Genomic DNA, 16,226 nt, shown 5'->3' with positions numbered 1-16,226 from the left:
GGTGTTCAAAGCAGCTTCTTTCTTTTATGGTATTGCTATTGCAGCTGGTTCATTCACACAGAAAATGAAGATAGCATTTAAGATAGATGCATGGTGCGCAATGAGCTCGCGTGTTTCGAACTTTGCGGTGACGAACTTCGCAGAAGACAGGACGGTTCCCAGCTGGCTGTACAGGGCAGCAAGACTTTGGCATGATTCAGCATCAGATCATGAACAAAGCATTGCCTATTCGACTCGCAGGACATTAAAAGGGGTTTCACGAGGAATAATGCACAGTGTGAGGGGTTCTTTCTCAAAGATTCGAACAGAAAGCCTTTTTTCCCCTTTCCGCAGCGCCGGTTGCAATGTAAGGATTCGCAAGTTTGACTGGCCGTCCTAAACTGACATTAATTCGGCAGTGAAGCCCTCAAGCTCGCGGGTACATGCAAACTTGAAAGGCATAAAATGCCACTAATGAAGGCGCTAAAGTGCAGAACTTTCCCACGAAGAGCATCAGCGTTTGCCCTGAGGTTTCTCTTTGACTAATTGCAAAAGAAGTGAACTACGCACGCGCCAGCCCAGTTTAAAGAGGGCGAAGTCCGTGAAGTTCAGCTTTCCGAGTGTCAGTTGGCAAAAAATGGTCTTGGCGGCTCGAGGGCCCGCCAATTGCGCTAAGACAAGACGGCTGCGCCGCCAGATATCCCACAGATCCCGCAAGTGCCAAAGACTTGTGTGCAGTTCCCTCGGCCTGGGGTCTCGCCGAGACCCCACAAGTGCGCAGAGGTGCAGCACTTGTTGCATGCGCCAGTGCCACTTCAAACTTCGAGACGAAAGCTCTGGAACTGCTGCGGAGTGCTTCCCGCTGCAGCAGTTTCCAAGGCTCGCTGCACTTCTCAGCAGCTCTGCTGAGCTGCTTCCGCAGTCTCCCTTGAAGTGTCACTACACCCGCCGCTGCTTGGCCTTATTCGCTTCCGCTCCTGCTGCCCCTCCTTCGAGGCGTCTTTTCCCTCCGGGGGCCTCTGCTGCAGTCAGCAGCTTCTCTTCTGCGCGGCCCTGCGCGCGGCCGTCGGCCTTTGCTGCTGCAGCAGCAGCAGCAGTTCTTGCTGCTGCTGCTGCTCTCGGCTGCGCCCGCGGGGCCCCCAGGGGCCTCGCAGCCACTCTCGCAGCAGCAGCAGCCGGCAGCGGGGCACTCTCTTCTGCTGCAGTCCCAGCAGAACGGGCTGAAGCCGGGGGCCCCCCAGCCTCACTTGGGTTTCGCCGGCCTGCAGCAGCAGCAGCAGCAGCAGCAGCAGCTCGAGGAGGGGGAGCTGCTTCTTTTCGGCGGAGAGCAGCTCGGCCTCGGGCTCTTGCTGCAGCATCTGGCAGGCCTTTGCCGTTGGTCTTTTGCTGCTGCGCCAAGCCGCTGCTGCTGCTGTGTGCTGCTGCTGCTGCTGCTGCCTTTGTGGGCGCCGCTCTGCGCCGCCTTCCCTGCGGCCCTGCAGCAGCAGCACTTTGAGCTGCATGCAGCGCCTTCTGGCCCACTTCCGACTCCTCAGCAGCTCCTTTTTGGCTGCTGCGGCCCCCGCGTGCTGCATTGCTACCTGTGCAAGCCACAAGCTGTGGCTTTCCACTTTTTGCTGCAGTTTCCCTCGAGTTCTGCGGCAGCAGCGCATTTTCCTTTTCCGCAGCTGCTGCAGACTCCGGGGCCCCCCGGAGCTGACTCTCTGCTGCTGCTGAGTCCTGCTGCTCAGCAGCAGCCTCCTGAGTCTCCTCTTTACTCCCACAGTCGTGGCCGGCGACGGACTCTGCATCCGGAAAGCCAGCCTGCTGCAGCTTGTTCTCTTGCTGCAGTTGCTGCTGCTGCTGCTGCTGTTCGGCTTCCTTCTTGCGGAGCAGAGCTATGGCTGCCTTTTGCTCTTCGTCATCTCCGCTGTCGGAATCAACCTGAGTTCCAAGTCGCAGACAAACCTGGCTGCGAGAATACCTCTTGAAGCTGCTGCGTCCAGCAGCAGCAGCAGCAGCAGCAGCAGCAGCAGTGAAGTTCAGCTTCCAGAGGGCTGCGGCTTCGCAGTTGGGCGATTCCGCCGCAACGCAGCAAACTTGAAAACTCCAAACTTACTTCATCGTTTGGCCCGGGAGCGCCGTCGCGAATGCGCGTGACTTCCTCCGGAGTCGCCGGCGCGTCGGGCTCTTTCGGTCTTCTGAGGATCAGCTCTTTGAACTGTTTGTTGAACAGCATGAAGTGCGACCACCCACTCGACAAGACAATGCCCAAATAGTGAACAAACACTTCTTCAGTCAACAAGCCTCCTGAGTCGCAAGAAAGCACTGGATCTAAGCGCGGCTCAAAGCCTTGTTCGTGAGCTCAGCAGCTTTCCAGCAGCCATGTGCACGTAGGCAAGGTGAAAGCGATACGGCAGCGAACGCTGGAGAAACATGCATACACATATACGTCTATATATCATATATTTACATATATACATGTATATATTATATATATTGGTGAAAAGACGCACCAGGGACGGTAGCAGCGACCCGCTCAGCTTCTTTCCGCACCCCGTTGGTGAGGAGAACGTGCCGGTATGTGTACCGGTCATCGTTGTAGCGAGGCGAGTAGTAAACATCTCCTAAAAAGCAAAACAAAACAAAAGTGCATCATTAGACAAGCAGATCCAGCTAGTATAGAGGTGGAAGTGCGGTGACGTGCCTTGGCAAGTTCCTTTCTTCCCAGCAAATAGCAAAGGGGAGGACGGCGGCGGCAGCTTACCAAACGGAGTGTTTTTCCATGGATAGCTTCGAATGTCCACGTTGATGAGCTCGCAGTTGATCTCTTTGCTAAGATACTCATCCACGGGAAGGAACACGGGCTTGTATTCCCTGTGCAGCTTCTCCTCCTTGGCTTCGCACAGCTTTTCCATCCGACGCATTTCGTCAACGTGCTCCTTCGTTATGACGTAGCCCAGGCTCCCCAGGGGAGCCGGGGCTATGGGCGAGGGAATTGAGTCCAAGAAACTGCGAGGACACTCCGACAGGAGCAGGCGCCCTGGCTGGCTGCGCTGCGACGCAGTGTCCATCGCTGCAACAGGTCTGCAAACCGTTGCGTGCCTCAGACTCAGCCCTTTGCATGCATAGAAGCGGGATTTCTTGGCCTCGGGGTCTCCGAATTATCCGTTGGCAAGGGCAAGTCCCTCGCAGCCCAAGTGCTCCTTCGTGCCTTCTGCTGTGTGCAGTACGAAACACCCAGGCTGCTGAGCAACTGCATGTGCAGCCACTTCTTTCCCCCTGCGCGCCACTTAGTTGAAACCCTTTGGGGCTCGGCCCCACAATTTGCAAAAATTGAGGGTTTCGTAGTGGGTTCTGTCGCTGCCGACTCGTGGGGGGGACGCGATAGTAAAGACTTGCCGTTGCCGCGCTGGAAACTGCCTCCCAAAGCTCAAATAAATTCAAAGGATAAGCACTTGATCATTGATGAAGCACCTGTTTAGTACGGCAGCAACATAACGGTAGGTTATGTTCGGCAAGTGTTTGGAACTTGAGGGAAAGGAGGGCCCCGCAAACTGCGACACCCCCTCCCTATCTACCTATGTTTTGGATATCTCCAGCAAACTCGAAGCACAGAAGGCTTAGTAATCGCAGTTTTCTCCAAACGAACTTCATAATCACCAACTGAAGCCGACCCCCCGCAGAGCCGTTCTGCGCCACCGACCGCCCAGCCCGACCCGTACTACCTTCACCACCAGCAAGCAACACTCATGATACTCCTTTTGGGATTTCATGAAACTTTAATTGAAAAGACACCCCTGCCTATGATTTCTTCTTCCCAGATCAACTATGTTGGTCCGCTAGGCCGCAGCACGCAGGGACGCGCCATTCGGATTAACCACCGCCACTTCGTCCCACGGTCCTGTCTTTGGGAGGCGCCGCGAGTTTCCCGGAAGTTATTTGCCGTATAATTACGAAAGTAATCTTTACTTATGACGATTCCAATATTCCGCGTGACACTCTCGCTTATTTGCACAGTAGTGCTTTGGCAAGCCCATTCCGGGTGCCCTTAAACTACGGACGTGGCTGCACATGGAGGCGCTTCGCCTTTTAAATCCTTAATTGCAAGCCCGCAAGTTGTGGGCCTTCCCTCGACTTCAAGTTATTTGTTTATCTACCACCTAAGTCTTATCCCCGGTGTTAACGGCTCCCTGTGCTCTTCTCCCGGCCGCGGCCACTCTGAGTGTGTTTGGCTCGATTGGCTTGAGGGCTTCTCCAGCCCACTCCAACAGTTTTCGCCAGTCTGAACATGTTTTGTTGTATCACTCTGAGATAGTATCTAAACTTCTCTATCAGCTTATTCTGCCCGTCCATTCCTCTACGTTTCATCTAATCCGCCTAAAATATACACACACACTAGCTACAAGCACGAAGACTTTTCTTTCTAAGCTCTATTCTGTTTCCCTACAGTTCTGTGTTTCGCCTTTGCAAGAATGGCTGGCTCCAGCCCACGCAAACTTCGTACTGTGGGATGGCATCTGGACCGCTCTCGGATTACGGTCCCTTTTGAAAGCCTCATTAGCAGATAAAATAATAAATGTGTTGTCTTCTGACTAATAGACATGTGTTGTTTTCTAGTTCTTCCGGAAGTTGTATAACGCAGTAGCTCCCTTTCCCAATCACCTTGAGTTAATGTTCAAGTGCGTGCGGCGAAACTACAACGCAGGCACGAAGTCTTAGTTTCTGGAGCCGCCTACGAAGTCCTAATCCGTTTCTGGAGCCGCCTAAGCCGCAGTTGTTGTTGGCCCCATAGAGCTGTTAACAAAACCCAGCTTTTTCTTACGTCTGTCCGCCACTGTAGTGCAGCAGTGGGACTCATCTTCCACACATCTGAGTGCTTCCCCTGTGGCTTCAGTAAGAAGTATTTCTGTTTTCATCTATGGTCCACCTCGAGTTCCTTTCATGTAGCTCCACTCATTCGATTTTTCTTGGAGGGCCTCAAACAGCATTTCGAGCAAATTTGGGTTACGATGCATGCGCGTATTCTGAGGCTCCAACCGTTACAGCTTCAGAACCAAGTCTGTTGTTGAAATGAAAAAGCCCCGTTTCTGCATGCCGCCTATTTAGAAGGCAATGCAATACAAACGCAAGCCTGGAAAGTCGAAGCATCTGCCTTATGCATATCCTCCAGACTGAGAACTGCGCACCACTTTTGTTGAGAGTGAGAGTACAACAACACATTAGTTATTGATCAACTCTCATTTATGTCGGCGAATGCAGTGTGGCATGCGCCGGGTTTGTCTTTCTCCTGGTCAAGTGCTTCCAGCTCTGAAGACTTTGAACGTAACTTGCAAAAGTAACTGTAGCATGTGCACATGTAGTTTTGAAAACAGAAACATCGATGTATTCCCCTAGATAAATATATTCCCGTCACTTTGGCTTGATTTAGTTGTCAAATGACACGATCGAAGCGCGCACTCCACGTGCCACAAGCATGGCCCATATGCAATTTAAAACAAACCCAGTGCAGGCGAAGTTGTGGGTAATGTTGTATCTGTCCAACTTTGAAGAAAAATGCGTTTTCGTTTCGAATTACCAATAGATGCTACTCATCTGCTACACGCTACGCCTGACAACGCTGAAAGGCGGGTAAAAGCAAACGTGAATTGGTGAAACCACTTCGGATCGTTAACTTTTCATTGAACGCCTTTTAAGAATAAACATGCATTGTAAAAATGTTGTTGGTACATTTGTTTCGCACAAAGGGCAAACGAAAATCCCATCTTTACAGACGCGATTCCCATCATTGAGCTTCCCATGCCAAGAGACAAAGCCAAGTGCAACTCACGAAGACTACGTTGGCGACGGCAAATTTGTCTTCACGGAGTAAAGAACGTCGCTTGGAAAAGAGGCAGCCTCCTCAATTGAATCCCTTCACCACAAACAGCGCAGGCTTCCGACAAGAATGGACTTGCAACAGGCACATAAGAACACCCCAGCCAACTGCAGTTCGCTGGTGACTAGCCGAGACTAAATGCGTAAACACATTGTGATGTAAGAAACTGTGTAAAGGCACTGTTGCCGACTATAACTCTAAGTAAAGTAAAGCTAGCGCGGCTGTGCCTTTATAGTCGGCAACAGCTTACCGGGGGAAAAGCCATTCAACAAGGCGAATCAAACACCAGTCTACTACAGCAACAAGTGCAAAGAACTTCCCAGAAAAAGGCCCGCATCTGTTGAGAGCCCTCAACACTTTGACAGAGCCTTGGGAAGTTGGGAGCGGTGGAGGGTTTGGAGGCAATGGGACATTTGCCAAGGAAATCCCTTTTCGCAAGTGAGCAGACATTGGGAGGTCAAATAAAGCACTGAAGTACACCTGTTCCTGCAAGCAGAAAGCAACAAGGGTGAGGAACAAGCAGGCGCTGAATGGCCTCCTCCAGCACGCGAGGTCTCTCATATAAGGCCTTCAAATTGGAATGTTTAGTTCTGAGATGTGCATATTTGGCCTCGTGACAACTTGCACTGGTTCCGCTTACCACGCGATCAGCAACATCCTCCCACGAATACATTTCTAGCACCTGCAGAAAACGCTCACTAGTGAAAAGTAGGACAATGAGACCTGACATACTCTCCATTATTTGTCTCAGTCTCCACAGTTAACCACTGACATCTCATTTTTGGACTTCTTAGCGTTTTATAAAGGCATACTCGCGCCGTTTCTGCTTTTCATGCAAAACTGCTACTTCACTTCTGGTCACAACTCCCCAGTGCTCACCCTTTGGTGCAAAGCATGCGGGTCGACATCTCCTCTTTCCACTTGTCGGATTGCCTCTTCCAGTTGCAGCGTCAGAGCTGCAGGATTTGGCGAAGCGAGGCGCACCATGTCAGGCGGCAGCACCTGCGGAGTCGTTGCATGCGAAGTCACAAGTAGTTTCTAGGCGCAGCGCTAGAAGGAAGCTAAAGTTATGCCAAACACAAGCCTGAAAGCTACAAATCTTGTGCAGGACAGTGGCACACAGCTATAACAAACACTGCAGGGCAAAGTGGTGCATGGCAGCACGCTCAAAGAATCTCAGTTTTGCAAGAGCTACACCGCTGGGCTCCTGCCGCACCTCGGGAATGCCACCGACGTCTGTTGAGACGACAACTAGTCCACAAGCAGCAGCCTCTACAAAAAAAACAAAATAAAATACACCAGAGACGTTGCTGCACTATATTTCATCTCCCGCGCCCCCATCAACTTCGCAGCAACGCCCACTGCGCTGCAGGCTGCTGCTAGCAACGAGTGTCAGTGCCAACAAAAATAACTTGCACTGCGTGTATGATCCAAACTTCGTCCGCTCACCAACAATTGCAATGCAAAATGACTCAGTAAGCGACGCGTTGAGGAATATCTGCCCGCGTTGCAAAAAGGAGCAAGCTTGACCGTGCGGAATGGCCCCTGTAGAAGAGTCAACCACATAACAGACACTCCGACAAAGACAAGCGTCCAATAATTATGAAAAGGACCTCATAGAAAACTTGAAATTGGTTCTTGTGGAGTCATGGCACTGCGGGCGCTCGCCTCACCCAGCATTTCAACGCGGTCATGAATTCTGTGTTTTTCCCTCATTTCCTCCAAGATGATCCGCTTAGGGCCATCCCCTCCTGATAAACCGAAGACAGCAAACAAAATCCAGCAGAGACTGTGCAGATTTATATTTCCAATGCAGCAAGGCGTGCAGCTGCAAGCTCACTCTCCCTCGGGGAATTACTTATCCTGCTTACCTATGATGAACGTTACATTGGGGTACTTGGCGCACACCGCTGGAATTATGTCTACCAGCAAGTCTATTCCCTTTCTGTAGCTTAGACGCGAAAGAATAAGAATGTTTATGGCCGGGGGAGGCGGGCGCTTAGATAAATCTGGCACGTATGCTGGCACGTCCTGCAAGAAAGGACAACAAAACCACTGCCAAGTCACTCTATGACTGCCTACAGATCCCCGCATGCATATTCTGCTGCTGATGTTAAGCTCTCTGCTTCAATGGCTGTCGGCGTGAAGTCCTTCTCAAAGCCACTGACCACTGCGTTGTTGATGACGGCGATCTGGTGAGGATTCAAAGCTCCTCTCAGCACAAGGTTTTCCTTGTGTGTGTGAGACACACAAATGCAGTGGTCGCAGTGCGTTAAAAAGAACTTAAAAATCTTGTTCATGTGGATGCATGCAGCATCTGCAAAACTGAACATGGAGTGGTCCGTGTAAACCACCTGATCACAAAGACAGCGCCCAGCACACCGCTCGCAAGAGTGAACAAAAGCATTGCCTTTTAAAGTGCAAATATAGCGAAAATAGAGGCAGAAAGCCCTGCTCAGCCTAAAAACAGAAGAAAGGTGGAGAGAAACAGTTCATTTTTGCTGCTATGGAGCCCCTTTTCTGTGCTGCTGGCTTGTGCGTGGCCTGTTCGGTTGCTTGTGCTGCACTGCGCAACACTCACGCGATACCCCAGATGCCGGGCGTGGAACATGGACTCGTGAGCTAGAGTGCTCGTGGTTTGGTGGCCGTGAACAATATCCACTTTTTCACGAATTAAAACTGTCCTGAAGCAGCCAGCGCAGCACTGCAACAGGACTGCGACAACAGTGCAGCTGCTGCTGCCTCTAGAGGTGTCTCAAAGTTTCCACTTTCTTATATTGCTGCGTTTGCTGCGCGGTAGCTGCAGCAGCACTAGGAAGCACTAAATCGCTAAGTGCCAAACAAGCAGTGAAGAACTGTTGAGCAACTTTCAAATTGAACATTTGAAGGCATGAATGCATATTTTTTCGAAGAGATTCACTTCTAGTTTGACTTGGGGCGATTTTCAAAGCTAGAAAAATATCTATTTTCAACGAAAAAGTGACTTTTCCCAGCAGGACGAACCTGATCAGGGGAAGAGTGGTGAAGAAGGTGACCAAGGTGCTCCTGTCATGAAAGCAAGTGATCGGCAGGTAATACACTTTTATTCCCTCAGTCAAATATCGAATTCCGTGGCGCCCGTCTATTGCATGCGTCACTACAACGACTTTGAATCCTGAGGAAGATCACAGCGAGAGAATTCAAAATGGCCAGCAAGAGGCGCGCGTCTGAACAGCTGCAGCAGCGCGAAACCCACGGGATCTTCCACTTTGTTTGCACGAAATAAAGAAAATAAAACGGAATAAAGCCGAAGAAATAAAGAAAATAAACGGAATAAAGCCAAAGACGCAGCGAAGCTGCTGAGGAAAGTCCCGCGCTGGCCACAGAGTGGAAACCGAGTCAAGATCGCACCTTTTCTGGCGAGGCGGACGGAGAGTTCGTAAATGTGCATTTCAACGCCTCCGAGCGAAGGAAAGAAGAAATCGGAAACCATGCAGATGCAGAGGCGTTTGGGCCGGATGGAGTTGGCCAGAAAGCAGTTGGGAGCGCCGCAGCCTCCGCGGAAACTGCGGGAAGCTGCAGCCTCGTTTGCTGCTGCGTCTTCGGACTCGCGAGAAGGCGAGTTTTGGCTGCAGCTCGTTGCTGCTGTTGTGGACTGCGTGGCGTCGAGCGCTTTCGCCTGCTGCTGCGGGCTCTGCGGCGGCTCCCTCGAAGCTGATCTGTGCAGATCGGCGGCTCCGTGCACAGAACTCGCAGCCGTTGCAGCTTCGCTGCAGAAACGCGAGTGGTTGCTGCTGCTGCTGCTGCTGCTGCTGCTGCTTCCGGTGCGCTCTGCAGCACAAACTGCTCGCGCTGCTCTTCCGCAGCCGCCCCCGCGGCCGCTGCAGCAGCAGGAACACGAACAGTGGCAGCAGCAGCAGCCGCTGTACTCGCGGTCATCGGTGGGACCTGCTGCGTAGCAGACATCCATGGCTGGGCTTTTGCTGCTGCCCTCCTCCCCAGCCCCCCGAAGAGCCATTTTGCCGCCACTCAGACTCTAAGGTATGCGAAAAAGTTAGTGCAGCTGCTGTTCTCCGGGAAAAGCCATAAGTTGCCGCTCCAGAAGCTCTCAGTCACCTCGGGTGGGGGCTGAAGCAACGCAGCTGGCCGCTGATCAGCACAAATGACTGCGAATTGCACTCGAAGACCTTAGTCCCAGCGAAACTGAGAAGTGACACGAGAATATTTGGAGTCAAAAGGGCTGTGTAGTCATGCATTCCTCAGTGATGTAGCCGCGGCGGGCAGGACCCCCCTGGCGGGCAGCAGTGCGGGCGTTTCCTTCGCTTTTTCCCTCCACATGTCACCCAAAACAGAGTCTAAAATACAATAACAATCAAATTGCAATTTTTTTCACATTATAGGGAAGTAATATTGAAGTTCTGCACGGAGGCTTGCTGTGCATGCGGTGGCCGGGGGTCACGCGAGGGTCAAGCGCCGCCTGCGTTGTTTCCGGAATAGGACTCCCCAAATGAAGCTTTCCGGTGAATTATTGAATTATTTTTATAACAACACAACTCACATTGAAATCCAGGGAGAGTCTTTGAGAGGAGATCCCAGTGTTGGCTGCGAGGTGTCCGGCAAACTCGCAGTTTCAAGAGCGAATTGACGGCCATTCGTTGCAGAAAAAAGGAATATCAAAGTCTATTCATAAAAAGAGAAGCACATATGCATGCAGTGCATGCAGATCAAGACAAGCTCTGAGACAATTCTCGTTTATTGCTGAAAAATGGCCAAGTCTGAATGCTCGAGCAGACACACTTGCCATTCATGTTTTCTGCAGCAGCAGAGCGCACCGCAGCAAATGCCTGCAGACTCAGTGGAGATTCTTCAACAGCTTTCTGCATGCAAATGTGAATATATTTGTCTTTAGTAATTAAATTAATACTCGGCAAAGACTCTTCAGAAGTTTATCTTCATGCGAAACAGCAAGACGCAGTGTGAATTCGCAGCGAAACGCCGGAGCTTTCTGCATGCAAACTTGAATATTTTTCGTCTTTCGCAATTCAAGTAACAATCAGCAAAGATTCTTCAATAGTTTGCCATCATGAGAAAAAAAATCTTGCATGCAAATTTGAACATTTGTCTGCAGCAATTCAAGTAACACTCAGCCAAGATCCTTCAATAATTTGGCATCATCTGCATGCAAATTTGAGAACTCTTCTTTAATAATTGAAGTAATACTCAAAGAAGATTCTCCAGCAAGTTGGCATCATATGAAAGCAGAGCTTTCTGCATGCAATTTGAATTTGTGTCTTCAGTATTCAAGTTTGGCATCATCTGCATGCAAAGTTGAATGTTTGTCCTCAGCAGTTCAAGTTTAACTTCATCTGCATGCAAAGTTGAATACTTTTCTTTAACAATTAAATTAAAACAAATTTGAATATTTATCCTCAGCAGTTCAGGTTTAACTTCATTTGCACGCAAAGTTGAATACCTTTCTTCAACAATTAAAACAAATTTGAATGTTTGTCCTCAGTAGTTAAAGTTTAACTTCATCTGCATGCAAAGTTGACTACTTTTCTTCAACAATTAAATTAAAACAAATTTGAATATTTGTCCTCATCAGTAGTTAAAGTTTAACTTCATTTGCATGCAAAGTTGAATACTTTTCTTCAACAATAAAATTAAAACCCGAACTGCTTACATACAGAAAATGTTCTGGCAAAATCCTTAAAGGCTTTACTCAGCCATTTCCTGCGTTTGGGCTAAAGGGGGGAGTTTGCATGCAGTTTGCATAAATTGTTTATCAAAATAAAACAAATAACTTCAATTAAAATCAAATAATGTCAAAAAAATCAAAAGAATATTCGCCAGAGATAATTACAGAAAGCATTTATCAAAATAGTGCAAATCAAAACAAAAGATAAAAAAAGAAAAAAAGAAAATTCGCCAGAGGTCCTTGCATAAAGTATTTACCAAAATAAAAAAGTAAGAACAAATAATAAAAAGAACAAAAAATAACATTTGATGAAGCAGCAGAGAGGGCTCGTTAATTATGAAGAACTTTTATTCTTTTATCTTTTTAAAAAAAGACAAAAGTCCATTTCTTCTTCTTTTCATTTTTACTTCATTTCAGCAAAAGCAGCAAAAGATCCTGGCTATTCTGCTGCTGCAAAATTGCTGCTTTTATTTGCTGCTAATGCTGCTCCACCCACTTATTCTGCTGCTGCTGCTGCTGTTGTTGCTGCTGCTGCTGCTGCCAAACTGCCAAATTGCTGTTCCCATTTGCTGCTAATGCTGCGTCTGCCACTTTTTCTGCTGCTGCTGCTGCCAAACTGCTGCTCTTATTTGCTGCTGTTGCTGCCCCAGCTGCTTCTGCTGCTGCTGCTGCCAAACTGCCAAGTTGCTGCTCTCATTTGCTGCTGCTTATTCTGCTGCAGCACTGCAGCAAATGGCTGGCTGCAGCGCTGCAGCTCCTCAAGACTTTCGCAAGACAGAAAAATAAATTTTTTTTCGAAAATAACTTTACCATTTTAATAACTAGAAAAGAGCTGCTGCTAACTGAGCAAACTCAGTTCGGAACTGCAGAGAAAGAAAAAGAGAATTTGAATTCTGCTGCTGCTGAGGAAGCTTTTCCAGCTGCTGCAGATGTCGCAGCAGCAGCAGCAGCAGAAGCATCAGCTGCAGAAGCAGCAGAAACGCTGCTGCAGCAGCAGCAGAAGCAGCTGCTGCAGCCGCAGCAGCCATGCTGCAGCAGCAGGAATGCTGCAGCAGCAGCAATGCTGCAGCAGCAGGAATGCTGCAGCAGCAGGAATGCTGCAGCAGCAGCAATGCTGCAGCAGCAGCAACAGCAGCAGGCGATTCTTGCTCAGTGGATGCCGCCCGAGCAAATCCATTAAGCTTTGGAAAGTCCTCGAGAGAACTTCACAAAAAGTGGAATGCGAGATAAGAACAAAAGCGGAAAAATATTTGGAGAGAATTCAGAAAGAATAAAAGTTGAATTATTTTCGAAGTCTCTGGAGACTTCTTTGAATGTTTTGAACTTGGAAAAGATCCAAAAAGTGCAAAGTTCAAGAAGCCATTCGCGCGTTTGCTGCTGCTGCCTTTGCCCGCGCTGCATGCACCATGCGTTCTTTTTGAATCATGTGGCAGCAGAGGTCCACTTTGTCCAGCAGCCTGGAAAGCAGCCACAAAAAGCAAAACAAAACAATTAATAATACATTTAAATGCAAAATAAAACAATTAATGGAGCACTTTAAGTGCAGAAAGGGCCGCCAGAAGTGCAGGGGAGCGACCCCGCCTTCAGGTGTACAGACACCTCGCCGCGCGGCTTCAGGTGTATAGGCAGCTCGCCGCGCGGCGCCAGGTGTATCGACAGCTCGCGCGCGCCGCCGCTCACTTCGACAACGCAGAAGACCATTCTTCTAAAACTACTAAATCTGTTTTGGGCTTTCCAAATGCCACAGTTCTTGCCGGCCGGTCTATCTTCGCATCCAGCACTCCCGCGCTGGCCAGCTCCGACAGCTCCGCCTCTGCTTCCTGCAGCAGCAGCAGCAGCAGCAGCAGCAGCAGCAGCAGCAGGCGCGGCTGTCAGGCGCTGCGCAGTTCTGCGCCCTCCTCAGCAAAAAGCGCCCAACTGCAGCACGGGGCGCTGCAGCGCAGCAGCAGCAGCGCAGCAGCAGCAGCGCCGCGGCGCTGAGGTGTACAGACACCGCGCTGCTGCAGCAAAAGCGCCCAACTGCAGCAAAAGGAGCTGCAGCGCAGCAGCAGCAAACGGACCTCTTCGGGAATCCCCAGCAGCGAAGCCACGCGCCCCAAATGAATGACACTGTAGTTTGCGCACAACACTCGGAGGTTCTGCGAGCAGCAGCAGCAAACCCCACAAGGCAAGCAGCAGCAGCAAATCCCACAAGGCAAGCAGCAGCAGCAAACCCCACAAGGCGAGCAGCAGCAGCAAACCCCACAAGGCAAGCAGCAGCAGCAAACCCCACAAGGCAAGCAGCAGCAGCAAATCCCACAAGGCAAGCAGCAGCAAACCCCACAAGGTCCTTTTTGCTGCCACAGGGGCCCCACTAGCTGCTTAAGCAGCTGCCAAAGTTGCTAGAAACCAATTAACTTCAATTCTGTGGGGCCAGGGAAGCACTACGCGCTGCTGCTACTGCTGCTGCTGCTGCTGCTGCTGCTGCTGCTGCAGCTGCTGCTGCTCACATGCTGGATTACGCGTTTGCGCAGCAGCGTCCACCTCTTCTCTCCTCTGCAGCAACAAAGAAGGAAGAGCAGCAGCAAAAGAAAATCTTTTGGAAAAAGTGGAGAACAAATGCATGCAAGAAACGCGAAAAGAACAAAAGTGACGGCGGCAGCAGCAGGCCCCCAGCGCGCGCGGCGCTGGGGTGTACGTACACCCCAAGTGCCGCACCCCGGGAACTTGTCTTCGCCAAAAGCTGCATGCAAATGCAAATCTGCATCATAAGGCAAAGGCCAAGACAGAAGTTCTTCTCCCGACAAGTCCCGCAGCAGCTGCCTGCAGCAAGCAGCAAAGCCACACACACGCCTGCTGCAGCAGCAGCAGCAGCAGCAGCAGCAGCAGCAGCGGCAGCAGCAGCAGTTGCTCTGCTGCGGGCAAGAGCCACTCTGTGGGATTTCACAAGAAAAAGTCTGCAAAAGAAGACAGAGAAAACTGCAGCAAGTTGAAAGTGATAAATCCATTTAATGCAAAATTAAAAAAAATCAAAAACTTCAAATCAGCAAAATGAACTCACTCGAAGGTCGGCAGCTGCTGCAGCTTCTTGATCTCTGCAGCACCCAAGCAGCAAACTTGCAACTCAATCAATCAACTGCAGCAGCAATCCAAACAGCAGCAGCAGCAGCAGCAGCAGCAGCAGCAGCAGCAGCAGCAGCAGCAGCAGCAGCAGCAGAACCTTCTTTTAGGGTTTTGGAAATGAGCTCTTGGGCTTCGGAGTCGAAGGGCGCGAGGACCATGAAGATGCTGAAGAACTCGAGGCACTGCAGAGGAAGCGGAAAGCAGCCGATTACGAGAAAATAAAGACATTTTTGAAATAAAAAAACAAAAAAAAACAATATTTAGAAATAAAAGAAAAGAAAAGACAGTTTTAAATTGCAAAACGGAAGAAAAACGGTTTTGAAGGATCTGTTCTGCACGGATTTCGGGTGTATGTACACCTCGTTCGTGCGCGCGGAGTCGTCGCGGACGATCTGCGTGTTGTAAATGTGGCCAAAACATTTCGCAACATCAAGAAGTGCTTCTTCGTGCAAATAATAAAAGATCATAAGTTCGTAATATTTGACTTTTAAAGTTTGCAAGTCCGGCGCCTCCAGCAGCTTCGGACTCAGCTTCTTGCTGACGATCTGGCAGCGGATGAAGTCCGACTGCTGCAGCAGCAGCATCATTTGCTTCAGAATGTACTTCGTCTTTTCCTCCCGCTCCATCGCTCCGAAAGTCTCCACCTGCAGCAGCAGCAGCAGCAGCAGCAGCAACACCAGCTCCAGCAGCAGCAGCAGCAGCAGTAGCAGCAGCAGCTCCAGAAGCAGCAGCAGCAGCAACAACAACAACACCAGCTCCTGCAGCAGCAGCAGCAGCAGCAACACCAGCTCCTGCAGCAGCAGCAGCAGCAACACCAGCTGCAGCAGCAGCAGCAGCAGCAGCAGCAGTTTGTGGCACCTGGACGTCCTGCAGCATGCGCGCGGCCTCTTCGACATTGCCGGCCTTTTCCTGCATCAGCGCCGCCAACAAAATCAGCCGCGCCCGCTCGACTTCCACAAATATCTGCACGCAACACAACTCCATGCATGCATGCAGCAGCAGCAGCAGCAGCAGCAGCAGCAGCAGCAGCAGCAGCAGCAGGACTTTGTCCCGCCTGGACGTCTTGCATGCATGCATGCACACCTGCACACCTGCCTGCATGCATGCACCATGCCTGCATGCACCATGCATGCATGCATGCATGCACACTTTTGCATGCACTTGTGCATGCATTCTGCATGCATGCAGGCCTCACCTTGCCCTCGGTGGCGGCCTTGAGAGCCTCAATGAGCTCCAGTCTTTGCTGCTGCTGCAGAAAGCGCAGCAGCTGCATGCAAAGCCGCAGCACTGCAGCAACGGCCCTCTTTAGCTGCCCGCGGCGCCGCAGCAGCGCGGCGGCCTCGCGGGCGAGGCCGCCCAGCCCGCAGCCGGGGGCGAAGGCCACGCACCACCCCGCGGGCGGCTGCTGCAGCAGCTCCTGCTGCTGCTGCTGCTGCTGCTGCTGCTGCTGCTGCTGCTGCTGCTGCTGCTGCAGCAGGGGGCTGGGGCCGGGGCTGAGGGCCAGGGGGTCCACCAGCAGCTCCGCAGAGGGGTCCAGCCGCAGCTCCCCCCCAGGGCCCTTCACTGACACCAAAGTCCGCAGGTAAGCCTCGCAGACGCGGGCGCTGCTGG

At 50.9% G+C, this 16,226-nt stretch overlaps 3 protein-coding genes across 3 annotated transcripts; all 3 read right to left on the bottom strand.

Annotated features, from left to right (window-relative positions):
* Positions 1-918: 918 nt before the first annotated feature.
* Positions 919-3,032, bottom strand: ENH_00058660 (cyclin-dependent kinase, putative; the record flags this gene model as incomplete). Its single annotated transcript, XM_013583603.1, has 4 exons — positions 919-1,902; positions 2,078-2,268; positions 2,475-2,585; positions 2,726-3,032. 4 exons carry the CDS (start codon positions 3,030-3,032, stop codon positions 919-921), a joined length of 1,593 nt encoding a protein of 530 aa, XP_013439057.1.
* A 2,761-nt stretch (positions 3,033-5,793) lies between these two features.
* ENH_00058650 (phosphatidylinositolglycan class A protein, putative) lies at positions 5,794-9,833 on the bottom strand (the record flags this gene model as incomplete). The annotated part of the gene is made up of 12 exons (XM_013583602.1): positions 5,794-5,872; positions 6,087-6,322; positions 6,477-6,518; positions 6,716-6,838; positions 7,053-7,108; positions 7,286-7,381; positions 7,510-7,587; positions 7,708-7,867; positions 8,005-8,190; positions 8,418-8,520; positions 8,840-8,990; positions 9,227-9,833. The coding sequence occupies 12 exons, from the start codon at positions 9,831-9,833 to the stop codon at positions 5,794-5,796; spliced, it is 1,917 nt and encodes a 638-aa protein (XP_013439056.1).
* A 3,031-nt stretch (positions 9,834-12,864) lies between these two features.
* Positions 12,865-15,511, bottom strand: ENH_00058640 (26S proteasome non-ATPase regulatory subunit, putative; the record flags this gene model as incomplete). The annotated part of the gene is made up of 8 exons (XM_013583601.1): positions 12,865-12,970; positions 13,194-13,333; positions 13,574-13,651; positions 14,003-14,048; positions 14,211-14,315; positions 14,554-14,587; positions 14,713-14,797; positions 14,975-15,511. The coding sequence occupies 8 exons, from the start codon at positions 15,509-15,511 to the stop codon at positions 12,865-12,867; spliced, it is 1,131 nt and encodes a 376-aa protein (XP_013439055.1).
* Between the last annotated feature and the right edge of the window lie 715 nt (positions 15,512-16,226).

This window comes from Eimeria necatrix, genomic scaffold (genome assembly GCF_000499385.1).
Source record: "Eimeria necatrix Houghton genomic scaffold, Enh_scaff4, whole genome shotgun sequence".
NCBI classification, from domain to species: domain Eukaryota; phylum Apicomplexa; class Conoidasida; order Eucoccidiorida; family Eimeriidae; genus Eimeria; species Eimeria necatrix.
This window is presented reverse-complemented; position numbering and strand designations above follow the sequence as displayed.